The sequence below is a fragment of the Daphnia pulicaria genome, chromosome 1, assembly GCF_021234035.1.
Source record: "Daphnia pulicaria isolate SC F1-1A chromosome 1, SC_F0-13Bv2, whole genome shotgun sequence".
NCBI classification, from domain to species: domain Eukaryota; kingdom Metazoa; phylum Arthropoda; class Branchiopoda; order Diplostraca; family Daphniidae; genus Daphnia; species Daphnia pulicaria.
This window is the reverse complement of record NC_060913.1, coordinates 9,484,152-9,511,777: the sequence shown is the minus strand read 5'-3', so window position 1 is coordinate 9,511,777 and position 27,626 is coordinate 9,484,152. Positions and strand designations below refer to the sequence as shown.

The 27,626-nt window shown below is 41.1% G+C and overlaps 3 protein-coding genes across 4 annotated transcripts in view; 2 read left to right on the top strand and 1 right to left on the bottom strand.

Annotated features, from left to right (window-relative positions):
• LOC124345974 (neuropeptides capa receptor-like) overlaps positions 1-12,533 on the top strand; it is a 31,799-nt gene extending 19,266 nt beyond the window's left edge. For both annotated transcript variants that reach the window (XM_046798345.1, XM_046798344.1), the window contains exons 4-8: positions 2,082-2,560; positions 7,369-7,491; positions 7,613-7,763; positions 7,857-8,277; positions 11,498-12,533. In XM_046798345.1, the coding sequence (XP_046654301.1) occupies positions 2,082-2,560; positions 7,369-7,491; positions 7,613-7,763; positions 7,857-8,277; positions 11,498-11,848 (1,525 nt within the window). In that variant the 3' untranslated portion in view covers positions 11,849-12,533. The remainder of the gene's footprint in view (positions 1-2,081; positions 2,561-7,368; positions 7,492-7,612; positions 7,764-7,856; positions 8,278-11,497) is intronic.
• A 2,002-nt stretch (positions 12,534-14,535) lies between these two features.
• On the top strand, positions 14,536-21,366 carry LOC124344337 (apoptotic protease-activating factor 1-like). Its single transcript, XM_046797855.1, has 19 exons — positions 14,536-14,894; positions 14,976-15,242; positions 15,301-15,501; positions 15,621-15,792; positions 15,855-16,028; positions 16,133-16,392; positions 16,451-16,873; positions 16,934-17,118; positions 17,183-17,324; positions 17,403-17,565; positions 18,015-18,066; positions 18,140-18,287; positions 18,356-18,572; positions 18,663-18,912; positions 18,999-19,221; positions 19,278-19,538; positions 19,614-19,895; positions 19,963-20,103; positions 20,200-21,366. The coding sequence occupies exons 1-19, from the start codon at positions 14,757-14,759 to the stop codon at positions 20,647-20,649; spliced, it is 4,149 nt and encodes a 1,382-aa protein (XP_046653811.1). The 5' UTR covers positions 14,536-14,756; the 3' UTR covers positions 20,650-21,366.
• Positions 20,701-27,412, bottom strand: LOC124348058. Its single transcript, XM_046798498.1, has 6 exons — positions 26,965-27,412; positions 23,636-23,686; positions 22,877-23,074; positions 22,105-22,809; positions 21,619-21,808; positions 20,701-21,024 (listed from the first exon to the last, which is right to left on the bottom strand). Exons 1-6 carry the CDS (start codon positions 27,017-27,019, stop codon positions 21,015-21,017), a joined length of 1,209 nt encoding a protein of 402 aa, XP_046654454.1. The 5' UTR covers positions 27,020-27,412; the 3' UTR covers positions 20,701-21,014.
• Positions 27,413-27,626: the final 214 nt, after the last annotated feature.

Genomic DNA, 27,626 nt, shown 5'->3' with positions numbered 1-27,626 from the left:
CAATATAGCACTTTCTTCAATTATATGCTTTCAGCGTATAGTATACTGACTGTTATACAGATGGGTTTTTATGGGAACACAGTGCAAGTTTATTATCAATAGTAGTACAACCAGTTGAGCCTTTTGGGACCTCTACATAAAATATCATCAAATATTCCGTCGCGGATCTATATACACAATGTCGCAGACCGCAAATCGGCCCAAACTCTTAATACCCACGTCGCTGGATGAAGATCTGCCCGTCCGCGCTAGCCGGGCAAATAAATCGTCAAACTTTCGTATACATCAGTTCTATATTATATCGTCTGTTGTGCTATACTTGCAGGGCCAGCTTCATCATTTGCTGATATACGGTTTGACATATCTTACGGATACAAGAAATGTTGCCAAAATAATACTACCATACTATATAGGAATCTTCTGAAAAACCGGTGGATAAACAATTCAGAGTTGTATATATTTGGCAGAACCATTCGTTACAAAAAGTTGAGATTATTCTCACTGACGTCAGATTGATAAGAATTACACAAAACAAGTTCCGTACTGTGCCGGAGCTTTGAAAGGAGATAGATGCGATCAAGCGACTTCCGCAAGAAATTCAGAAGAAATTAGATTGAGCGTTAATAACATTTCCCTCTTGTGTAAAAAGTGTATAGAGTGAGGTCATTTCCTGTCGCCAGCTCATCTCTAGCTGCTTTTAAAGAGCCTGCTGATGATATTTCCCACTTGAAAGCGAATCGTCATCGAAATCAACGAAATGGAAAGAACCATCATCATGCGTATAGCCGCGCACATATTATATACTCTGTGCTGCTTCTGTGCGGGTTGCATATAGTACGCTCGCTTGGCCAAAGAGAATTTACATTTTATTCGACGAAAATGACAAAAGCGGAAAAAACTATTTGCTGCTGCAGACAAAAGGGACAAACAAAAAATGTATAGCATTATAGCCTTTTTTGCCATATTGGCTGTGAGCCATAGTCTATTTCCACCCGCATTTTTTCGAATTGATTATAGCTATATCTTTTCTGGCAAATGTCGCAAACAGATATCAATTTAAGAGAAATACTATATTTTATCATGCGAGGTTTTTTACGAGAAATTACCATTTTGGCTAGACGTCCTGAGGCCACCATATAAAAGTCTAACCTGAATTCTCAGCGCATAAAAATAAAATAAAATTCTGTGATTGTCTAAATGATAAATTCGCGTCTAAAAAAGACTATCCCACATTTCCAGCTATAAACCAAAATTTGAATACTTGACAATATAACCAGACCGATATTTTTTTTTAAGTTCATATACTTATATCAGTAAAAGAGGAGAGCTTTTTCCTGATAAAAATTTTTATATTGAATGAAATGGATGGAATAATAGCACGGTGCTTTTTGTGCTCCCGCTTCTTTAACTATTACTTAGTCGAATGAGATTAGACTGTGAACCACCATTCTTTATCTCCCATTTTATTTTCGTCCCGAAGAGGCCTATTTATTGTATTCGTGTATGATAAGACTGTAAAAGTCGTGGAGACATCTGTGTGATGAAAGATTTCTGCGGAAAAAGATATTAATAAATATACAACCAAAAGCTCACGGGGGTTTATGCGCATTCAACGAAGTTATAGATACACATTCTGCACCAGCAACAGAGCACTGCTGACGTCAAATTGCTTCGGGGGTGTAAAATATGCGCACGCATCAGAGCTCTAGATTTTCAATCTATTTACTAATACTCTTTTCCTTGATTGTTTGTTGCCCTGTTAACGGTATCTTACTATAAACCACGGCGCTTGTTATAAGACTATTATTGCGTCAGCGAAAATTCGAATTGTTTCTTTTGCCGCGCAAACATTGTGCCTATGTACTGTGCTGGATGCACCATATCTTGATTGTGATAAGTCGTTGATCCCCATCAAACTGCTGCTGCTGCTGCTGATGGCGCCTTAGAGGGCACTAAATGTCAGCATGTCAAGTCATAAGTTGCTTTTGTACTACATCAAGACTAGCATTTTTATTCCCAGCATTTTTATTATTTCTATTGCGTTTACTATGTGTATATGTTTGCTGCCGGTACCACCCAAGGACCAATTACGCCTCGGTGCTGACAATCGTGGCTTTCTCGCTGGAGCGCTATCTGGCCATCTGCCATCCGCTTCACGCTTACACGATGGCCGGACTGGGACGGGCCGCCCGCATCGTGGCTCTCATTTGGCTGGTGGCCCTCATCTCGGCCCTGCCCTTCGCCATCTACACCGGCATCTCGTACGTGCCTTATCCGGCCGAGGCCGGATTCAGCCCGGCAGGAGTCAATCTGACCGGGCAGGCCATCCCCGAGTCGGCGTTTTGCATCCTGCAGGACGAGAACCCGCCCAACCTGTTCGAAGTGGCCACTTTCATCTTCTTCATCGTGCCCATGGGCATCCTCTGCCTGCTCTACCTTCGCATCGGAATTCGAATTAGACGGACGTCGCTGGGCCGCGGACGCAACGTCCAAGGCGTCGTCCACCACTCCAACGAATCCAGGCAGTCGTCGTCCAGGAGGACCATCCTCCGTATGCTCGGTAAGTTTTCGCATTTATTTTTTGATGTTATTTATTTTAGAAAATATCCCCAAACGGATTTCGTTTGACAATTCAAACGGAATAAATATATTCTAATTGGACCGTTTACGTCCTGGATAGCGGTTCATTAGGGTCGTCCCTCTTTTGCCAAAATATATATTCAAGGGCCATTAATGAACGATTCGAGGTTTTTTCTATCATGTTGGTAATGGTGGCCTTTGATAGAGGAATTGAAAGACGATCACGAGCAGATAAGGCTATAGACTCTATTTTTTATACTTTATTTAGAACAAAATTAGAGTCCCACTCACTTATGTTGTTTTCGCCATTTGTGGTGTTGTTGTTAGTTGTAGAAGGAAAACAAATTGGGCGTTTAATCCTTTTTTTTTTTTAAATTTCGCTTCGACATAATAGTGGGCAAACTATATGTCAATGCTGTCCGCAACAGCCTATATGGTCGTCGACCTGACATTTGCACCACCCCAAAACCGTATATTATAAATATATAATACCGGGGGGGAGAATTCAATTTAATACAAGACACATTCTTTTTTTTCTTATAGAAGATATTGATTCTTCATATTGGGAGGACTTTCCCCCTCTCCCCCTTGGTGGATTATCGATGATGTATGAAGGCGAGCAATCATATCGTTTGACAAGAGAAATCAGGAGAAATGACAGATTCAATAAGTGACTCGCGCAGTACGCTGGCACAAGATACGTTTATATTAATAATAAGAAGGGTTGCCAGGGAGAACTATAACTAAAGAATAAGCGAAACTTAGACTCTTGTTGGACGTCATAATGTGTTTAGTCGACCGTGGACAACACAATCTCCAATGTTCATCATCAGATAAGAATGTATATAAGCTCAACCAGCAGCCCCCGCCATCGATGTGTACTACACATAACAACTGGGAATTTATATTTGTCGGGGGTCATTATCATAGATCCAAATAGCTGATTGATCAGTGTATAAATAGTCGCTCACAGATTCACTCTACGTAAAGTATAATAAAATAAACGGCATTGCAGATTTGCGCTTCTCTTGGCTATAGACGTGAGAGGAATACGCACACAATGGCCGACAATCGCCGCGTTAGTTGCCCGATTCTCCGCAATGTCCGGTTTTTTTTTTTTTCGGGCTTTAAACGGACTCTATAATGTATTCCCTATACATATAGTACACATTGCGGCAAACTCTTGAATGTATTAACACGTCACGAAAATCGATTGATGTAACCGCCGGGCCTTTCCGTTTGCCTTCCCCCCCCCCCCTTTTTTATATGCAATGTGCCAGCGGATAAGACCACAAGTGTTTGAATATTTGAATGTGAATGTTAAATTGAAGTAACACCCAGACGTCGGCTCCCTTCACTTGTCCCTTCACAAGTGATAGCAACTGCTGCGTTGTCCTGTCAAAGGCGGGTTTTATTTCACTCTGGCGGAACTTGCTGGATATTCCAGTCCAATAAATAGACACACGGCCATGCTGGCTGATGACTGTGTATATGTCTGTATAGTACACGGGAATTGCGCCTCGATAAACGCGTGAAATGTTCTACTCTGACTGCAATAGAAGTTCAAGTGTCGACGCTGCTGCTGGTGTATATTAGGCAGGCTGTTAATGGAAACGTTGTACACACAACTGCTGTTTAGATTCTAACAACTTCAGTCACACACCACTTTCATATACTTTCTCTCCGTGTCTCTCGTCTCGTCACCCTGCTGGTAATGTGTGCCCAGCTTCATCGATTGTCCAGCTTTGTTTGCAAGTCTTGATGCTGTTCCGCTCGTCTATATTTGGCGCCCACAGCACTTGAACGTCCTAGCGCGTGTGGTGGCCGTCCGCCATTGCCTGACGATGTGAGATTTACACGGCCAGACAAATAGAGATAAAGTAAAAATCAAACAATCTGATTCCCTTTGACTGGGCTGCATGGGCAGTGATGATTGAGAGATTGATAAAAGAAGAATATAATAGAAGAATCCGAGAATAAAAGGTGGCTTACGCTTCTACGTGCTGTATCAACTCAATCGGATTCATCGACCAGCGCGGTGCGTCCGCTGGTCGTTAAGTCGCCAAAGGCGATCGATCAGTACACAACACGCAGCACGACAGCAGTGTAAATATAGCTAGAGTTGTGTGCAGCAGCACTCCAGCACAAAACGCCATCGTGATTCTTCTATACGGCCGCGCTTTCTGTGTGTGCGCGTTAAAAGTGTTGGACAATAGTGCTGTGGCAGATTCGGCTGTCACAAAAGCCTGATGTCTGTTAAATGATGAAAGAGAAACTAAACTGTAACGTGTCAATCATTTGACGACGTCTATAGATAGTCTCTGAGATCATAATGGATGTTCTTGTCAAAGAGTTGTGCACATAGAGTTCTATTTATATATCTGTGGATGATATAGAGAGAGATAGCCGAGCAGTTTTGCGATGGTGGTAGACTGTGTATCGTATTGATTGCCGGGCCGGGCCGGCTCTCTAGTGCTCTTCCATGTTTAGTGAATGGGAAAAGATATAGTTGGGTTTTCTCTAGAATATATAGACGTCTGATGGGATAAGAATGGAAATCAGACAATCGGAAGATTACATCGAGATGTAGAAGCGCAAGTTTAAGGAGGAAAATGTAACAGCAGCCGATAAATATCAAGAAAACGGGGAAGAATTTGCGAGTTGAAGAAGAACGAAGTAATAAAAAGAAGTTTGCAACGATAGACGCAAGTAAAAATCAGCTGGAAAGCCTGAAAAAAAAAGGAAATGTTATAGAATCCGTGGAATAAAAGCAAGTGAACTTCTTTTTGGGGGTGCTGGACATGTCAAAGCCGGCCTTGTTGCTGATGCACTGCTGCAGCAGCAGCTCCACGTTTCTTTATATAGTACGTGTCATCTCTCACTTTTAAAGAGAGAAACTATTCCCACATTCTTTTCTATAGCCAGCATCAGAAAAGGGTGTGACACACACGCATTCTCACGTCTAATGGAAAGACCCAGACCAGTGCCAGACAAACAAACATGGTCACTTTCCAGCACACAGCAGACTATATATATATGTTGGACCAGCATAATGGTGCGTGCGTGTTGCTACTTTTCCGGTGGATTCAAGAAGCTTGTTGGCATCAACAACTCGCATCATTCTTTATTCTCACCAAATATTTATTTTGTTTGTTTGTTTGTTTAGGGCGTTTATTTTTATTATTATTCTTTTCCGATTTATATATTACATACGGCGGGGGTTGGTTTTGTTTTAAAACCAATAACAAACCCCAGATATAGTGTCTTGAAGGTTTCTCATGTCGAATCGACATGAGATTTATTGATTTTGATGTCTACATCTTGGCATTTCTTAAATTAAATAATAAAAAACAAAACTTTGCCTATTCAAATTTGTTTTTTGGGGGGTAACAGTAATTCAGTAACACACATGGTCAGTTATAGGTTGACGTTGTTTGATATTTGATGGAACGGGTGACCATTTTTTGTAATAAATAGTTTGAATGCAGCAAAACAGAAGCGCAGCAGGAAAAACAGACGCTATGTAGCCTAGCCTAGTTGGTGGCTATTATATAGAGCAACCGGTCGCGATTGCCAACTTGCAAACGTACAACTTCAGAGTCAACTTCTATATAACTATATGTGGGCTATGTGTGGCGCTTTGATGAATAATATTGACGTAGATAACAGCGCGCTAGTTTTTATTCTCTCATTATTTTTAAAGCTTTCAAATTTACGATCGTTATATATATACCCCTTCAAATTTCCACCTGCGCTCTCTCCTTGAACCATTCTTTATAGAATCTCAAGAGAAAAATATCTCAGCACACTTGTCGTTAAAAAAATAAAATAAAAAATGAGCGCGCACGGGTGTCGTCCGTCCAAAAATCGATTCTACTTTGTTTCCAAATGGCTGAAACATCACCCCTGGTGGGTTTTTTTTAGACGATTTGCTTTTGTGAGGCGCAGCAGAGCCTGCGCCTGATATGAGAGACGGCAAATTGGATTGCTGCTGGGGTTTCATCGCATTTTTCCCCTTTTTGATTGACTTGGTTTATCAATATTTCCTTTTCATCCGCGTGCTATGACATATATCATCGATCGATATAATAGCTTATACAGTAGTTTCACCTTGCGACCTTCCATTGTTTGTCAAAATGTGACCAGGAGTTTTACGTCGTGCGCCGGAAAGAGGTTTCGCAAATGGAATCGACCTCAAAGTGAATGAAACGAAGTAGAAAGGTCAACACGAACGATGATGCCAGCAAAGTCGATATAAGAATCAAAAAGGATAATAAAACATATGCATATGTATATAAGCTAGGAGATGATAAGATAAAGGTAGATGTATATATACAAGAAGAGATCAAGCTTTTAGCTTTAGTATACCATTCCAGAATGTACGACAAAGGTCGAATAGATAACATCATCATCCTCGTTGATGGTATCCGGAGGGGAGAAACTATATAATATTGGAATTCCATCAGGGCAAGATGCTTATTAATATAGACAACAGGGGGGTGGCTGACCGTTGTAGTATTTATTAAATCATCCGGATATCATAACAAGGATTTTGACTTAGCCCGCGTGCACGGGCGCTCGGCATCTCATAAAGTCAAAGATCCTCTCAAAATTGAGCAGCCAAATGAGATCTATAACTGCTGGGTCCACCCATTATGTATATAATAATGAATTGTATTTGTCAAAATGTGTGTATACTCGCTGAGAAATGAACCGGAGCATCATCGTTGCTTGGCTTGCTTCATTTCCCTTTTTTCCATTTCATTTATTCTTCATCCTTGATTGCAGTTGCTGTGGTGATTGCCTTTTTCATCTGCTGGGCCCCTTTCCACGCCCAGAGACTTCTCTACGTCTACGCCAAAGACTCGCCGAATTACCGTGAAATCAACGAGAAAATGTTTTTCGTTACAGGTATTAATCATCATGCGAATGGATGATGCATGTCTATTAAATCAGCCTCAGCAATACTAATAGAACCCTCGGAGCAATAATACATCTTATAACTTTGATTCACATTGATTATCCGCATCAGGGTGTTTTTACTTTTTCTCTTCCACCATCAATCCGATATTGTACAACGTCATGTCGGTGCGCTACCGGGAGGCGTTCCGTGAAACCCTTTGCGGTGGGATCCCCGCTTCCAGTCGCCATCATTACAATCACCAGCGATACGCTTCAGATAGGTCAATTCTATGGGGGAATATTGTTATATTATCCGCACGGTAGGCCTATATGTTAAATAATATAATAACTGTCGCTGTTTGTGTGGCGTCCAGGTTTTCGGCCAACTCGCGCAATGGCGGCAGCGTGAACAACACGAGCGGCACTTGGCTGAGTACGGCGGAGCGACGATCGCTGAGGCGTCCCAGCCCGACCGCCAATGGCGCCGTGAATAAAGAGACGCTCATTCCCGAGGAGATGACGACCAACGTGGACAGCACGGAACTGCTGGACGGCGGCAGCAGCAGCAAGAAGATGATGCCGGTGCTAGGCAACCCGGCTCTGCGGATCGGATTCGTCCATCAAGAAGACGTGGGCTTGATGTCCGGCTTTCCCGTTGTTGCCACGGCCTCCAGCGCGGCCGGCGCTCTCGTCGGCCAGCAGCAGCAGCAGCAACCCTGTTCGCCCGAGGGTGGCGTTTTATACCACCGCCCGGCGAAACCCGTCGAGTGGCGGGTGCATTTAGCCAGCGTCAAGGTACGGTTCCCCCCATATTATATTATAGCACTCTCTAATTATAGATCGCTTGCAACTTTATCTATGCGGAATTTGAAATTTTGTTGAAAACATATATTAGAGTTTGATAAATGAATAGAACTCATAAAATATAACGATGCGCTGCAACAGACGGTGACGTCAAATCGATCCAACACAATCATCAACGTATAGCTATTATTCCAAATCGCTCAATTGATAATGAATGATTTCGACAGCAACATTTGAAGCAATTGTAATAAAAGATATATATATACATTTGCTTAGGATCTGCTTAGGATACGAATAGCGCGTCAATCGTTAACTATATTTCATCGCAGCACCCTGAGCGAATAAACTATGGGCGCTTTGTTTTTTCAAATCTATATGATACGTATTGATTATAGTAGATCCTGTTGTTTGAAGTGACGGGTGGCACTGTGATAATAAAACCATCCAACATTACATGTCGGCCGATTATATTATAGTCTGGACTGTATTATATACCCGCGCATTTATTTTTCTGTGCGCGGGACTATATCAATCAACAGAATCAATTGCGTTGTTGTTTTTATATATGTGCGAACAATTAATATTCTTTGAGGAACACAAACATCGAACCCAATAACAGGAGAGCAAATAAAAGTGATCGTTATCATATTGTTGTGAAAAGTGAATTGTAGTAGGCTCGCCATCGTTCTCACGCAAAGACGACACGAGCTTTTACCTATATGACATTTGAACGGGTTGGCTGTGGTCATTTTTCTTGCAGCCCGCTTCATGGCCATGCATGAATAAAGCATCTTGCAATTATTTATATGTACCAACAGGATATAAAGGGCTGATAGGAAAGAAGAAAAAATATAAACTTGACTAGATATTAGTGGTTGCTGGGAGACAATCGTGCCTAACAATGCAGATTGCAATTATACTACACGCAGTACACATTATGTGCGATTCTGCGAAGCTACATCTCCTACAAATCAGAGACCTATTGTGTGCTTATTACACCAGAGCGTTTCTCCATTATAACTCTTGACGAGAATATTCGAGGAAGAATAGAGAAAAGGGGGCTGATGCTTCCTCATTCAAAGTTGCATTTGCTGCTGTACATGTACGGTCTGCTCCTCCAGCGAGGTCCAACCATCATCACGTTTATAGAGCGAGACTCGAAGCAGAACATTAGTCTCATTTGTAATAAGAGTTTTTGTTCTCAATTATCTCAATCCGAGTCCGTCCGTCCGTCTGCTGATTCGTCGACGGTTACCACACTCCATGTTGGATGGTTTCCCATCGACCGTCTTATTTTGCCCCTTTTTCTTATGTAATACTTATCGCCAGCCACCCACTTTGAGTTATTATCTGCTTCTTGATGTTTCTATCCGAGCGACATCTCATGTTGTACCGAGTACATAGCAGTTTCTCAGTTGCTGAGAGGCCCACTGCCAGTGCCAGTAAAATCTAACTATACACAAAGAACTACCATACAAAGTAACATAGTGTGAACGATTTTTGGGTTCTCCCTCTCCCTCTCTTTTGATTCCATTCTTTCTGCTTGCACTCCCGCGAGCTGTGCGTTGCTCACATTTTCCTTTTTTCTTTCGTTTCCTTATTCGTTTTGGCTCGTTGAATCCTTGATGGATCTCTGGTGTCGCTTACATGAACGATCGGGTCCCCCCCCCACCATGCCGGTAAACGCCTCCATCATGTTGGATAGGATAAAAGATCATTCTGAGACTGATATGAATAAATAAAGAGATAAGTAGTTATATATAGTACAAAAACGAATGTGCTAAAATACAGAGAAAAAAACTAAACTAAACAAAACGTCATTTGCGATTTACTTGAGATATCTGGTCTTGATTTTATAGCAAGTCGTCATAAATCCAAAAGTACAACGAATGCTACGACCTAACATTTCCCCGTCAAATGAAATCGATCCCCGTATGATACTTCTGGAATGGATCATCAAATTTTGAGGGCAATCGCTTTGAGTATAAGAGTTTGAGGTGGGTCGGGGTTATCTATTTAGTCGTACAAACCAAACCGAAAGGCGTCTGAGTTGCATCGCGCATTTTGCGCGTTTATTACATCTAGTTAAACACCATCGCGGACGCGACTAAGGACATTTTCCGCATCATGAGATCAAAAGAAAAAGAAACTGCTTACAAAAGAATTTCTTAATAATGGTCGGTGCACATTGACGAAGCGCACCTAATCTTCGAATCCTTTAATAAGTTCTAAGCTCTATAGTGAATCGCTAGTGCGACGAAAATGGAAGATTATAGTTTTACGAATTAGTTTTCTATTGATTTGAATGACACACTGTATACAAAGTCCATTTACTTACTATAAGACATTATACTAAGACTGGCAAATCGAAACATTTCAAATTCTATACAATTTCTCCGCTTTTCTCCGGATTGACGTGCACAGCATAATCGATTTGTTGAGCTGCTTATTCTTTTCTTTGTCTATTTTCTTTCGTCGTGTAGATAAAACACAGAACGGAAGTTTCTAGGGCCTATATTTATTCATAAAATAGAAAATGTGCAGATTCTTAAAGTCGATAGAATATTAGCGAAAGATTACAATTCACAGAGAGAGAGAGAGAGAGCGCAGCAATATCTCGACAATATTATTACAAATGATTATGTACAATATGCCATCATAAGGAACCGGAACTGCTGTCGGTGCTCAGTATACGGACAGGCTGACAACCACAAGTCGTTAGATTCGTTCTGATTTGTGAGACTATATTAGCGCTCCGTATTTTTATACACAGCAAATGATAGTATTACAACGACGAGAACAAGAGAATTAACTTAAATATTCTGTTGCATTAATTTTGCGTTTGACATTATACATCTGTCCTCGAATACAAGTTCCCTGTTTTCCAACGGCTACAATGCTACATACGTAGAGTCGACAATATAGTTAGTAGCTAGATAAGGTTCGTAAATTCGGTTGATTCTTATAGTAGATACTCAAACCGATTGGATTCAGCGAACATGGTGCATGGCTCCCACCAGTGGCTCCTTTTTACACATCGCATTGTCTCTTCTTTTATGCGCAATAGACTACTTAAAACAGGAAAAAAGAGAAAACAACCGAAACAAGCGAAACAACCGATTGTTTTTTTGTTTTGTTTTTTAGATAGTCTATTACAAGGTTCATGAATTTCTCAACTGAAATCCTCTTATTTTTTTTTTTTTAAATGCAGCCGAAGTCTTCTAATGGCGGAGCTGCAAGCTTGCCAGCTGGCTGCACTCCTTTGTGTCTAAAATCGAGTCAGTTGGTGCGGACGGCCAGCGAGACCAACCGAAAGGAACCACACACGACACCTGGAGTCGTCAGTGCTGAGAAGCAGCAGCAGCATCAATTATCTTTGGCCGCCAGCAAGCCGACAGCTGGAGACGTCGCGGGAGATGCTGGCCAGCAGCATCAGCTACCCGATTTCGGATTATCCGCATTAGTCGAACCGGAAGTCATCAGCACCAATCATCATCAAGATCCCGTCTCATCCGCTACGGTCCGTGATACTTCCATTCAAAACGCTGGGAGGATGTCTTAACTGATGCTCTATATTCACGTCGTCATTTGTTGCGTGAAGACTCGACGCTAACTTTTTTTTTCCTAATTTTGTGTAACAGTATTTCAAAATAATAGGAATACTATACACATGGTCTCCGCCCTTATATCTCCCCTCCACTCTATCTCTCCAGAGGGTGGTCATATTTCTCGTTCAAAATTCACATCGTACACATGTATGTATATAATATACTATGGACATTGTATCGTAATAAGTTCTTTGGCGGTCCCCCATCGTGGCGTATCAATTTCAGCGTTCATGAGGGGATTGCATCTTCATCTTATATCCAGCACGGGCATTTTGTCGTGCAACATAGTCATGTGAATATGAATTTCATATCAATACTGTCGAGGAAAGAGTCACTGGGATTGCTAATCATCCGCTGACTTCCATCGTCCACGTAGATACGATTTGAATCACGATTAAAAACCGCCAATCTATTCGTGCAATTCGCAGGTGTGCAGTCCTCATTTAATTGTCCAGTGGCCCTCATCTGCCGAAATCTACAAGAGAGAACTACTATATATCCAAATCACTGTTTTTATAATACAAGGAATTGTACGATGAAATCTACATTATTAAAATAATCTTATTTTCTTTTGTGAATTTGAATGCTGAAATGTCTAATGTACACATGATTGAAAAATGAATAAAATCAAAATACATATGCGCATTAAAAAAAACCAAACAAAAAATTTAACAAAGATGTTGGTGCTAGGCAACCGGTGACGAAAACAAAGTTTTAAATGGTGCCATTGGGTTCGAGAGGGTAAAAAAACAAAACACTGAAGTCAACGAGTGTATAGAGGAATGCAAAATTCAAATGTTAGAGTGCATGTCTTTTTCTAGCATGATGCATTTGCATTCAGTAGTAAAGGAAAAAGTAGCTTGAATAGCTATATATATAATCTTTCCAGAGAACGAGAAATGTTTATTGCAAAAAGACATGTAATGATGGCTGCTATATTTAACTGGACTGCCTGCCAGCCTATGCGCAACCAGCAGCAGCCTTATAGATGTAAGAATAAGGCGCCCATCTATACCTTATATAGCCGACTATGAGGACTAGATCTTTACTTTTTGTTGATGTGAATAAGTTTCTTGAGTAGGATGTCCGGTGTAGGCAGCAGATGATCCCGACATTCGTCTCCTGAGAGCCGATAGTTTCCATAGCGTGGGAAGTTTAACGTCACGCATCGCACTTTGACATTTGCCAAAGTGAAGATAGTAATAATAATAATGCAATTAGACTAAAAGTGCCACCTCTGCAAACCGAACGAATGGAAATTCGTTTCATATCTTGATGTGTGTGGTACTCTTGTGGATCAAGACCTCAGATGGAGGAAGATTGATCAGCCTGCTATGCAACAGAAGAGGACCGCTTTGATCCATCAAGCGTCAGCGACCGACAACATCTGTAAAAGGAACTGCACAGACCAAATAAAATTGTGCTGCGGACATGTATATAGCGTATATACTACTGTCTAAGCGTGATGTGCGTAATAATAAGCAGCATGTACAGAGCAGAATACTAATTAACTTTTAACTGCGCGCTGCCTTATCGCGGAAATGTATACATTTTGTAGCCTAATACTCTTGATGTTGGATCTGTGTATAAAAGCCGACGCCAGTGAAGTGCATTCATGGCAATTGCTGCAGTAACGTGACAATCCTTATTCATTTGAAAAGAGGATATCGTCATTCCTGATTGCTGCACAGTATGTAGCACCAAGTGTGTGTGTCACACGCGAAATCGTTTGAGAGAATTGTATAGTTAATAGCATATTTACACAAAGCGGGTAGGACTGACTGTCTATAGCTACGTTTTACGACCTGTGGGATGTGTGGCTGCTGTTGTTGCTGTGCTGTGTTATTACACGATCTTTATTATACGAGCGTTATTAGTGCTTGGCCCTGAGACAATCGAAGCCAGTTGGCTGGATCGATCAGATAGTTCTTTGTTATTTAAATTAGTTTTTTAGCCTATTGGCCGGAGCAAGGATCAACGTTATTTTTTTGTTTTCACCCCAAAAAGGAGCGGGTTATTGTCGGTGAAATAAATTTTCCGCTCGGTTTTTGCTCCAATTTGTCCCGTTTTTGGTTAAAATGTGAAAAAAAAGATGTTTTCTGTTCTTTCAAATTGAATTTACTATTCCTATGAAAAGAATAACGTTAAAATGCATCGTTGTGTGAATAAAAGATGTACCAGAAGTTTTCCAAAGCATATTTTTTAAGAAGTAAGAACATTTGTCTTGCAAACTATATTTTAAGGGTCTGACAGTTGAGTCTCCCACAGTAAGTTTCATATGTGTCTGAAATGGATAAGGTCACGTAACTTTTCGGTCATTCGAAAGTCAATGTCCTCAATGATCTGATTGATCGATTCGACATTGCCATATAATTCTTTCTCAATTTTGAAAATAGCGTAGTGCACCGGTGTGGCCAAATCTTCTGCGTTCCTAAACCATACAACTTCAACTTAGAAAGACTTATATATATATTTGTTTGATGGACGCTAATACCTGCTGAGTGATTGCTATAATGCTAGTATTCTCTGTACGTATTTTCATTTTCATTTCTGGCGCCACTGCGCCAGTCATCTGGTTGGCTGGTTGCGCCGTTTCTCATTTGTTTTTCAAAATTTAATACTCTAGTAGTAGCCCAACTTCAGTAAGCTCATTACGACAAATCTCGGACATTTCATATTTTGTTGACAGAAGAAGTTACTTTTGTGGCTGTGGCTGGACAAAACTTTGAATTTCTCTCCTCCTAAATCATTTGAAATTAAAAGAAAAAAATCGTTTGAAACGAATCATGTCCTACGCCCTATGAAATTGTGCAAATTCTCCAACCAAGTCAAGCTAACGATAACAAACTTTGAAACTTTAAGATGAACACCGTCGAAAAAGCTGCTTTGCTTAGAAATCGAGATGCCATTGTTCAAAGTGTGGATTTCACTTATGTTAGAGAAAAACTTGTGGCTTATGGTGTATTAACTGTCCATCAAGCTGAGGATGTCAACTGTGAGGTAAGTTTTCAATAAAAAATTGTCATTTGGGATTCGTGATGAATGTTCAATACCTATAAAAACACTCCTATATTCTTGTAGAAAACAAAGACTGCCAAAGTGCGTAGATTGTTGGATCTCCTTACTGAAATAGGGCAGAAAGACACCTTTAAGACTTTTGTCAAAATTTTAGAATTTGACTATGATTGGATAGCTGACAAGTTAAATGAATGTAACAATCGAGATAGTCCAGATGCAGCAAGCCATCTTAATAGTGATCCGCTTCTAGCTGCAGACAACTTGCAACATTTACTAATTCAATGTGGAATCCCTTTTCCACCACCACATCTCATTTCTCGTCATGTCAAAGTAAGTTGGCCTTATTTTGAAATTTGACTATCACTAACAATGTTTTTGCTATTCGTAGGTTGCTCAAATCAGAGAATGTCTACAAGGAATGGATCAAGGTCAGTTTGTGGTAATTCATGGTATGGCTGGAGCTGGCAAATCTGTCTTGGCTGCTGAATCTATTCGAGATATTGATCTCCTGGTTAATACTTTTGAGAACAATGTCTACTGGTTGACTGTTGGACAAACAGGCACTGATACTTTATTGACAAAGATGCAGGTATATATGTGTAGCAATTATGTACAGTACTTTCTATTATTTCATCTCACTTACATACACTCTTGTTGGGGAAATATTTCATGATGCCATGGACTCTTTGACATTTTTTTTTACTCTAGGCATTGTGCGAGAGACTAGATCATACAGTCTTACCACCGTTGAGCGTTGACCAAGCTACCGAAAGGCTTCGTCGCCTTATGACTGACCCTAGTCGGAAAAAAAGTCTGATAATTTTAGATGATGTTTGGAGAGGCGAAGTAGTCCGAGCGTTTGATTTTGGATGCCGGATATGTAAGATATTATATTACGTGAATTGTTTACCAGTTCGTTATTTAAACATTTTGACATTACAGTGATGACCACTCGGGACGCTTCCGTAACTGAAGTTGTTAACGGGCGTGTTCTGCTGGTGAAAGTTCAAGACGGTTTCACTCAAGAGGAGTCGTTATCTTATTTGGCCAATTGTCTTAATATTTCGGAACAAGATTTGCCAGAACAGGCAGATCAAATTTATTCAGAAAGCAAAGGTAATACCGCTTAACTTTTAATTTCATGCAATAGTATTTTGTGAATGCAAAATTCAACACACAAAATTTGTATTTCTAACCTTTCAAATCTTTACGAACCGCAGGTTCTCCAATGGTGCTTTCATTGCTAGCTCCACTTTTAGTAGAACGCGGAGATCGCCAGCGCATCGACGTTCACAGATGGGATCATTATTTGGGAAAACTGCGTGATAGGAAATACACAGAAATTCGGCGCCATGGTTCTTACAATTACGAAACCATAAACGAGGCAATCTCCATCAGCTTTGATCACTTGGATGAAGACACAAGACACTCGTTGAAGGATTTTGTTATTTTCCTAGATGACGTTAATATTCCAGCTCCAGTAAGTAAATTTTACAATGAACTAAAACAAACCACGTCTTCATGATTTCTATTTGTAGGTGCTGCAAGTTCTTTGGAAATGTAGTCGATATGAAATGGAGGAAAGAATCAGTCTTTTAGTGGCTAATTCTCTGGTAGCGCAACACTTCCAAGAACACTCATCGAATTGTATAGTTTTATACGGCATTCATGATCTTCTTTTGGACTACCTGAAATCGCACATGAGTGCTGAGGAACAGCGTAATGCACATCGCAAGCTTGTTGATTCATATTTCGCCGAGTGCAAGGACAACTTCGGTGAATTACCAGATGATAACTATATCTTCTGGTTTTTGGGATACCATTTATACAAGGCCGAGTATACCGAGTTTTTCCCTCGCGTCTACCTCAATCTTTCATTCGTATCTGCCAAATTGCGTGCAACCGGACCCAGTGATTTGCTAAACGACTTCCGCAAATACAAAGACTACATATCAGAGATTGTAAGTAAAAATTGGCATCTTCATTTTGATTTTGCATAATATTGTTCTGTTCTAATTCAGAGTGGAAGAAATAGTCAACGAGTAGAAGACTACATGCATTTTATTCGGACGTGTGGGCATATAGTAGTGCATTGCCGTCATTTAGATATCGTTCAACTTGCCCTTCAACAACCAAAAAACAGCAGCGTCTATAACGATGCTCTAGAATTGGCCAAAAAGGCTAAAGAAAAATTCTACTTAGAATGGTTGCTTTTTTTATTTATATCTTTTTCTAAGGTTTATTAGTTATAAGTTATTTTCCTTATTTAGTCGATCGGTAGGGAGTCAAACAAAAGAAAGCATGGATCAAGTTCTTCGCAGCACAATCTTAAATTATGGGCATGTCACTGCAGCTTGCTTCACACAGGATGGTCAACGTTTGCTTAGCGCTGTCGATGATGGACAAATTCGCGTAAGATTTGCCATATTGATATGTCTTTGCAATTAATTTCGCTTTCTTATAACCTTTAAATGTTTCCACAATTTATAGATGTGGGACGTTGATTCTGGAAAGGAACTCCACCGTTTCATTGGACACAGCGGCAGCATTCATCAGCTGTCTCTGAGCAAAGATGCTAAACGTTTCGTCTCGTCGTCGGCTGACGGATCGGTGAAGGTCTGGGATCTCTCGGCTGTCATCGGCAAACTGGACGGTACTCCACTTGACCATCCATCTTCAACACATTTTCACCCTCCACGCACAGTAGTCATGGGTTTTCATGCGGTGGTTGCTGGTGGTAAGAGCTTTGCTTTTGATCTGCCTTTCGCCGGTCTTTTTCTCGGTTACAAAAACAATGGATCACCGAATGAAAATGCCAGACTAGTCGGCACAAGCTCTTCATCACCTTTCATTTTATTTCGACAATACCAACTTGCACGACGTATATTTTTATTGATCGTAATATTGCGCTTATGCTTATGCTTACCATTCTAGGTAGACGTTAACACCTTTTGTTACTTTTGTTTTGGATTACCAAAGAAATTAATGCTTAACTATTCCACAATTTTAACCGTGCTTTAATATCACACCTATTTTTAACTAAAGTGCCATTTAAAAATAATTCGTGAATTCTGTTTGTGCATTTTTTTTTACTTTTCACAGAGATCGAACATCGTCCGAACAAAACCCCTTCACCGCGAATGCGCCAAGACAGGTATTTTCTTGTATTTGTTTTTTACTTTTTATTTTTTACTAAATTTTTCGTTTATTACTTTGGTTTTCTCAAGCTGGCATAATATGTTCGATGTCAGTGACCGTGTTATAACAGATAACAGTTTGACGACTTACACTGGGCACACTAATGAGGTTTTGGGTGCGAGGTTCTCCGAGAATGGCGCGCAAGTAGTTTCTTGCGGTTTAGATAACACGGCTCGTGTAAGGAAATCATATTTTAAACAATATTTACAATAAGTTATGTAACACGATTTCCCTCTGTTGAGTAGATTTGGCTTAGTACTGCCTGTATGGAACTTGGGGTATTAGAACATCCCGAGCCGGTCACCACCTGTTGCTTTTCGGAATGTGGGGTTTATGTTGCTACGGGATGCACCGATTCGAGTATTCGCATTTGGAATGGGGAAATATCCCTCTATACCTGCGTAGCCTTTTTTCCGAGGCAGGATTCTAGCCCCAGAATTCTCTTCATTTCATTTTTATCAAGTAATTCCTTGTGAAGATAGTAGTGTATTTTCACAGATTCGGTCACCTTTTACCAACATTTTATTTGTTGTTTTTGTTTTTTTCTTGTAGAAACCTCACTTCTTTCAGTTTCGGATAATGAAATTTTGCAGTTCGAATGGACCCTTTCTTCTGACAAAGAAGGAGAAAGCGACACTCCATTTCCAAAATCGATTGCCAAGGCCAATAGCAGCTGTTGTTACAACTGCGCCACTGTGACTGATAACAAACAACTCTTAGCGGTAACTACTTCAAAGGATAACATCCTCCTTTACAACATCGATTCGGTTGAACAGATCTTCGAATATGTCGGTCACTCTGGGTTAGTTTATTGCATTCAAAAGTTCAAAAAATCTTTTCAATTGAATTTTTTTTTTCAACTTGCGTTCTTTTTCAAATTATTTTCAGAACCATCAACACTTTACATTTCTCTCCCAGTGAAAGAAGCGATGATCCCCCGAAATGGCTGCTCTCTGGCTCGATTGACAAAACTTTAAAAGTATGGAATGTTACCGATGTAGAACGAGTAGACCAGTGCTCCTTGTCGTGTTCTGCGTTCCATGCTGTTTGTCCTCCGGATCAGTCTAGCAATTTTCTGATTGCAACGGTTGGATCAGATAATCACATCCAGGTAAATTGCTTTTTGAAGAAAATGCCAGAACAAGTTAACTTATTTCGTTATTTTAGGTTGTCAGCGGATCGAATTGTGAGACATTACTAACTACGAATGACGTCGAATCGGGATCTGATCAGGTTGAAATATGTGTACTATCGCACCAAGCTTCTATGATGGCGTGGTCAACTCTGAGTGGCCTAGTAAAACTAATGTCACTGGACCGAAGCGAAGTTAAAACTCTCGGCCATCACTCAGACGCAAAAGTGACATTGCTAAAGTTCAGCCCCTCAGATGTTTTGCTGTTGACAGTCAGCTCTGAAGGGTGCATCAAGGTATTTCGTTGATGAAAATACTCGTAAAAAGTCGTAATTGTGACTGTAAAGTGTAATTGTTTCTCTTTTGATTAGATCTGGAAGCCGAGAAGCGAAACTGTCACTATTAGTGGTCCTCGGAAAGGTGTCATTGATTGTTTTTTCGTAGAACCGGAAGAGACCACGATCATAGTATGTGGAGCCGATGGAAGTATTAGACTATGGGATATTAAGACTGGTTATCCAAAACATTTAATCATGGAGGATTATCGATTGAGTTTGACCTGCGTCGACCGTGCTTCCAATCGACAGTGGTTGGCACAAGGAACTACCACTCAAGGAGTCCAGATTGTTCAGATTCCGTCTGTTTCAGAACTCGTAAATATTTTCTTTCTCTTTGGTTTATCAGTGACAAACAAACTGATGGTTTTCCCTAATTTTACAGAGTTTTAGCAGTTCTCCTAGACAGAGTACGACGTTCCGAAAGCCGTTTTGGTTAGGACATCAACTTAGCCCAGTACGAGTGTGCCGATTCGCCAGTCATGTTGAATTAATAGCCGTTGGCTACGACACCGGCATCATAGAGGTATATTCAAACTTCTTACTTCCATATCTTCTGTGTTTGCCCTCGAAATTGTATACATGTGTTAGTATCATAATCTTAATTGCTTTCCACCAACAGGTTTTCGATTACTTGCGAAACACATTGAAAGCAACACTGGAGGCTCATCAGTCTTGGGTTCGTGATCTGCAGTTTTGCCAGAATTCGCCCTTCTTCCAGTTAGTTTCCTTGGGTGACCGAATTGCGTGGTGGAATATAAGTTCAGCTCACCCCGGGACGATCGCCCAGAATTTGCATTCCAACGGGAGCAGCCATTTGGCCGGCGGTATGGGCTTTCCATTAACACCCATAACACCAGGCTCCTCCTCTTCTTCCACCTCTTCTTCGTCACGTTTCGCCGACGTAAGTATCACGCCATCGTCACAGTTTTACGGGTTGGTCCAGACGGTCGAATTTCAGACCAGAGGACGTTATGCTTCCAAACTTTTTGTTTCGGACGACGGTCGTGCCCTCGTCACCGTCTCCGACTCTGGGATCTTGTACATTCTTCACCAATTGCCTCATCACTGATATTATTAGAGTAATTTAGCGCGCTCAAATCTTCAAAGAAGTCATCCCGAATTTCATTAAAAATCGTTTATTGTTACAACTTACAACACTTATCCGATGAATTCCGATTTTTCCGATGTCGCGTTTGCAAAATAATAATTGAATGGCACTAGGCAGCGACGTTGTTCGCACAACGTGAATGAAACAATGACAGAGTAATGTGCTGATGATGCAATAATGGAACTAACGATAAGAGGGGAGAGTGAAGACGAGATGATACTGTTTGCGGACTCGTGTCGTGCCCCCAAGGTTCTCCTCCGAGATTTCTCCTTACCGCAGTCATGCCAACTGCCAGTAGATGACTCGTAAGACACTTGTGTCGCAATTTAATCAAACCTAATTTTTTTGTAATAGAAGAAAAAATTAAAGGGTTGTGTGAATCTCTTAATATTAACAATTAAAAAAAAAGAAAGATAATAATAATGTTGTGTTCAAGCGCACGTCAAACGGCTGTCTCGTTACAAATGACTTTAAAACCATTTTTGAATTTACAAGTATTTTGCTTTTGCGGAAGTTTGGAAGGAAATCTTTCATTCGGTATGACCGTTGTGGTAATTTTTGTTTCCGAACATGGTCTTATCGCGTTAGATCTGTGTGTGTGTGTGATAATTTTCGTACATTGTTCTACTTTCTCTCATTCCAAAATTTTCTTATAATACATTCGTTCTTTTCATAATTCCCGTTGGATATGTTGCGTCTTAATTTTAATTCGCCTAGCATCACTCGATTGTAGGCGTAGGCGGATAGCCCAATTTTGATTAGTTATCAGCGCATGGAAGAAGTGGATTAGGATTCAATCACATTGATGGCCCCAGCGGCGGCCCGCTGCTGTTCTCTTTGTAACGCACATATTCCCTTATTCTTTTCCCCATTAACGAACTGATTGAATCACGAGAGAATGATGATTTGTTGTTAGCTTTTGCAACTTACTCGCTTTTGATGTAATGGAGTGGATGTTGCGGCGCCAGTAACCCCGAAACCGGGGCGGGACTTTGGTCCAAGATGCGAACGAATTCTCCAGTCACCTGCTCAAGTGGCGCCGGTTTGAAACAGCACTTTGGCGAACAGAAGAGAGACTGCGCAGCGCATCGGCATTCGCGGCAAACATCAGTCGCAACACCTGACAGTTTCAATTATGATTCGGTTAAGCTAAAAATAAAACAAAATACTACATGCAAATGAAGCATTTATCCGCGTTCACGGGCGAATCTGTATAATTCCCATCATCTCTAAACTCCTCAGCCTCGAAATTATTCTTCATTCTGTTATTATGACTCATAAATAATTTGAATATCCGACCGCAAGGACGGTATACGAGACTTTCGTATAACTTTCTCTTTCCGTTTTACATGTTTTGTCTTAGTCAAAATTACCATTTGGTTTGGCTGCTACCTACTGTATTAACCGCAAACTCACCTATCACTTCACCGAGCTGGTAATGAATGCCGAGAATGGTGCAGCCTCGATCCTCCTCATCATGATGATCGTGATGATGATGATGGTGGTGATTGTCGCCTGCCAAGCTGTTGATGGATCGTCTTGAGCGAACCTGCTTCTCCACCAAACGCGCCACGATTTCGTGGTCAAAGTTCAACGGAAATTCTTCTTGAATGCTGTGCGGCAACATCGTGTCGAGAATGGAGGTGACGTCGGTTAATGATCGACTGAATCGCATCTTGCTCTTCATTCCCAGTCCGAACTGGGCCGGCTGCCTGATGGGAATAATCTCCTCCAGCGGCCGCCGCTGTCGACTCGACGGCTGCTGCTGCTGCTGCGGCTGCGGCTGCTGCTGCTGAAATTGAACGGGAGAAACGGAAATGGATTTCTTTTGGGCAACGACACCGGACGACGGCGAAGGTGGAGTCAAATGACGGGATGGCGGCTCAATCAGTTGGCGAGCGGGCGGAAGTAGATGACGGGAAGGAGGAACCACCTCCGGTTTGGTATAAGTTTGAACAAAAGACGGCGGCTGAGTCGACCGTGAGCTCGGCGCCAATGTCGGGGCAGTGGGCAGACTGGTCGTGTAGACTTTCGTCGATGCTAATGAACTTAAGCCCAGCTGCTGACGATTGGCCTGTGGGGGTCCGTAAGTCGGAGCCTCTCGCGCCTTCTCGGGAATGTCTAGACGTGAAATATGATGCAACGGTAAATTGATTACGACGATAGGATTTGACAGTTGAAAATTTACCGCAAATGTAGAGCGAAGGATTGCAGGTATCCTGGAAGGCCATCACCTGACAGCCATCGGGAATGTGAGCGCACTGCTTCCAGAAGCAATCGATCTTGCCTAGGTAGCAAATGCAGTAATGGCACGGGTGGTCACGCGGTACGGAAGTTTCCGATAAGTACGTTTTCCCCTCGACGATGCAACTGCCGGTCGATCGATCTGTTATTTTCGTGATGAAAAAGAAATGGGTTGTGTGACATGCAGCAGCAGCAGCAGCAGCAGAGCCAGGCATTGAGAGACATCGTTAACGGTGTCGTATAGTTAGAGGATAGCAACATGAGATCATACAGTTTGGCTTATTATTTTTCTCCTGTTCTATATAAAACGATCTTGCCCTTTTATTTTTTCCTTTCATATATATCACGACGTTCACTATATATCTCTATAATGGGCGGATGAGGACTCTGTTCCGTAAGGACCCTCCATCAATGCAGGAGACCCTTAGCCGGCAATCGAGTTATATCCCTGTCGAGGAATATAGTACACGATTCATCTAGTTATATCTGCTGTGTCGCGACGTTTTTACAAGATCGTAGACATTTTCGGAGAAAAATCTACTTCCACTGTCATTTATCTTTTTTTGATTTAATGCCCTCTTGGTTTACTTGGGTCGTTTTTCTTAGAAATTGAGCGGAATTTTATTTTCAAGGAAACAAAAGAGAAATTTGGAGACTATGACTAAATTAAGGGATATGTGTTTGATGTCAATGTTCCACTTACTATCAATAGGTTTTCCGTCGATCAAGCTCGTCCGCCCGTCTCCGATGGTAGCTGTGCAGCATAAAAGAGGAAGCCAAAAACAAAAAGCAAAGACTTAGTCATCAAATATTTCCCTGAATTTTTCACATGAAAAATGCTGAGGTTATATACATGTATAGCTTCTTTTATTATGACGATCGTTAAAAACGGAACAAAAAACTCTGTTGGGGCATAAACTTTGGTTGGCACAGTGGATGCCTATTAACTCTTCATAACCTCCGCCCTGTGAAAACTGCGTTTCAGATAGGGGAAGGGGAAAGAGTTGGCCCGGATGTGCCAAGTTATGTCAACAAGCGAAACGATTTAGTCGTTATGTGCGTATAGCACACAATGGAAGAGTCGGGCAGGAAACACGGACTGCCTGGAAATCTCTTCCTCCTCCTCTTAACTTCTTTCCCAAGTTCACCCGCTGCAGAAATAACCGCCGCCAAGAAACCTTTTTTTGTCGTGCGATTTGCATGGTTTGTTGCACGCTCCCTGCGAAATGTGAATTGTCGGGCGCGTCACAAGCCAACACACCTGCCCTTCATTTCGTAATAGCGTCCGGAGCAGTGACGAACACGCGACGGCGGGCGTCATTCACGTTTCACGGCCCAAACAAAATACGAAATACGGCGACGAGTTTTTCACGCTTGGCCATTATCTGAGACTCGTTCGTGTCAGCCGGAGATTCAATGTCCATTTTCTTGAATTCAATTTCGGCGTTGTTGGGGCTTTACTAGAAATCACGCAACACCTTTTGAGTGGCGTCTGGACCACTCTTGTCCGGCAGGTACAGAAAAATAAAGAAACCAAAACACGAAGGGGGGGGAAATGCGCGGAAATAATGATTTAATGGACCCTGGAACTTTTTCCTCGACACTCAAAAAATGTCGTTTAACAAGTTGTCCTCTCATTTGGAAAGGACAACTTGAAGGGGGCTCTGTTCTTTTGTTTTCTTCAAAGTTGTTGTTTCGTTAATAACGATTATGCTATTTCCCGGGCGGGATAAAAAATACAATTCAAGAATTCTTGAAAATATTTAAAAAAAGCAAACAAAAGAAAAAGATAATAAAAATATAAATAACAATCAAAATAAGGGAGGAACACAACAAAAAAAAAGGAAAATAAATGTATACGTCCCGCCGTGCTGTGCGTGCCGTACGTGTTTCTTAAAAGAAAAAAAGGGAATAAAAAAAAAAAATCTATGGACGTCCGTCCGTCCAAACTTTCTCTCTCCCACCAAACTCGTCAGAGAAAGTTGCTGGCGCCGTGTGATGAGTCCTTATGCGTACGCTCACGTTTTATTTTTTAAATATATTATATCACTCATTTTGACTATCCTATATGCTGTATATATACCTGATTTTTTTTTTTTAAGTTATTTTTATTTCGGCTCTATTTGACTTATTCCAAGCGTGCCTAATCGAATATCCCCGACCACTCGATTTCTTTTTCCCCGTATTAGATTGTGTTAGAAATCGTTGCGGCTTCAACAGTGAGTGACGACTCGTTTCCACTAGAAAGGAAAGAAGAAACAAAACAAAAAAAATGTCCTCGTTTGATGTGACGATTTTATTTTATTTTATTGTCAACCGTTCAGGACAGTAGACAAAGAGAGAGAGCGTAATAAGTTGCTGGACTAATAATATCAACGAAAAAAACCGCATGTGCTGGCTAATTTACTTTTACTACGATTTTCTATATTTTCGGGGGGGTTTTCACGCCAATCAAAAAATCGATCTGATAAGTCGGCCGGAAGATCGAACCCAAATAACTATTAAAATTGCTTAATTGTTTTCTGGGTATTTTTTTTTTCTTCTATTATGGTTGGTGCATTAAGTTATCTGGCGCGCTCAGTGAAAGTTTAAACTTTTACTATGCATATACGCGTCAAGCGTATATTTTATTATGTAAGACGATGAGGGCAAGCCAGTCACGAAGGCAGATGAGATTTGATGGGTTGGTTCCATTGACTGAACAATCATAGTCACCCAACAAGATCTTTTTAAAGAAACAAGTTACCTAACCAGCGTGATTGAATTTTTAGTTGGCTTCTTTCCCAGTTGGTTTGTTACGGTAAACAAAAACAAAAAACGATCCATGAAACCCAACTGAAAACTGATTAAAAGACGACGCCCGATAATTCTGCCAAAGACACTAGAATGGAACCGCGCTAGCTATATACGCCCATCAGCGCGTCTCCCAACAACATTTTTTATTTGCATTCCCCCGTATAGCTCGTTGATGTTGTTCATCCCAAGGTCCTCGCTCCATTTACGGTGATTGCTGGTGCGTCAGGACTGAGCAATTTTGTGTGTTTTGGGCTCAACAGGTCGCGGTCACCCATTAAAGAATTTCCATCATCATCTTTCGACGCAACAACACAAAAAAGGGTCCTCGTGATATTCGAAAAGATGTTGCGCAAAAACGAATAAACCCACTCGACAATTTCGTCGGTTTGATGATTGCGTGACGGGATCATTTCGTTACGCATTGGCACCTACGCGTACCACATACGCACAGTGCGTACGTCTACGTACACATACTACGCAATTGACAATTTCGGGATGACGAAATTTGGCACGACAAAATTAACGCAGATATCCGCCACCACCCATGCTGATGGGAATTAAATATACCATTCCACCACCGCCCTTAATAATACAAAGCAGGTTGAAGGTTATATCCTTCTCGTTCGTTATTTTCTTCTTCTTCTTCTTCTTCTTACTTTTTTCAAGGTATGCCTCACCATGTATGGGCATCAACGTACGGACCGACATATACTAACAACCACCCTGCCCTCGGGCGACCAACCGACACCATCGTAACTAACTAACCAGCATCATCCCCCTTGGTTTCGAAAATGACGTGAACATTTTGATTTGTATCTCTTCTCGCTTCGTTTCTTTACATAGGGTGTAAAAGAAGAGAGAAGAAGAAGTATAAAAAGGGAAAATATTTACAAACTCTGACGACCTAGAAGAGGTTGAAAACTGCGCGCAAGAAAAACCTGTTGCTTTTCGAATTTTTAGACTTAAATGAAAGTCGTCGAGTTTGGAAATCGAATTCTAAATTCGTCGCATTTGCATTCGTTTTCTTATTCAAACCGATTTTCGCTAGACGAAAACCAATTTGAAGCAAATTAAATATTCCAATTGAATTTTTGTTTTTAAAATTTACGTACGAATGAATTACACCAAAAATAATAATAATTCGCAATAAGTCAAGATGAACGAGACCATCGAGTCTAAATTAAATTAGTAAAAAAAAAAAAGAAGATATAATTGATGTGAAATTGAAAAACTTACCGGCGCGGATGAATCCGATCAGCACAAAACCAGTCAAGAGCGTGTGAGCGATCATTTCGTCTATTCACCCTCTCGCAGCAGCCCCGCGTCGCTGACAACTTGTCAACCCAACGAAATAATCAAAATATCAAGTGCAGAGCAGAGAGAGGATATCAATGAAAATTTTCGACGAAATGTATAAATGGAGAGAGATAGAGAGAGCTCGAAAATATTACAGCCGCTCGGCTACACCAGCGCGATCGCAACTGAGAGAAGAACTTTGGTTGTGTGAGAATCGTCCGAATGGAAAACGTCTAACTTGGGTCTGTGGCGTTCTTCTTTTTCTTCTTCTTCTCCCGAATGAGAATGAAGGAAAGTGAAAACGTGAAAACGAAACCCGCGCGCGCTAAAGACGAGAGAGAAACTGAACCGTCTAGAGTCGAGAAGAAGAATAGGACACAACAGACATAGTATGGCAACGGTCCAATACACCTTTGAAAATGGGAAGCTCTCCCGCCCGTCTCCTCTCTGTAATACCTGTGGCCGCCAAGAAGGCCACCTCCAACGAGAAGGAGGAGCCTCCATCGTGCATAGTTTTGTCCAGACTCTCTTTTTTTAAAAATTTTGAATAAATTGTTTAGGAAAAAGAAAAAGTGGAAAAGAAACCGGTCCATATATAGAAA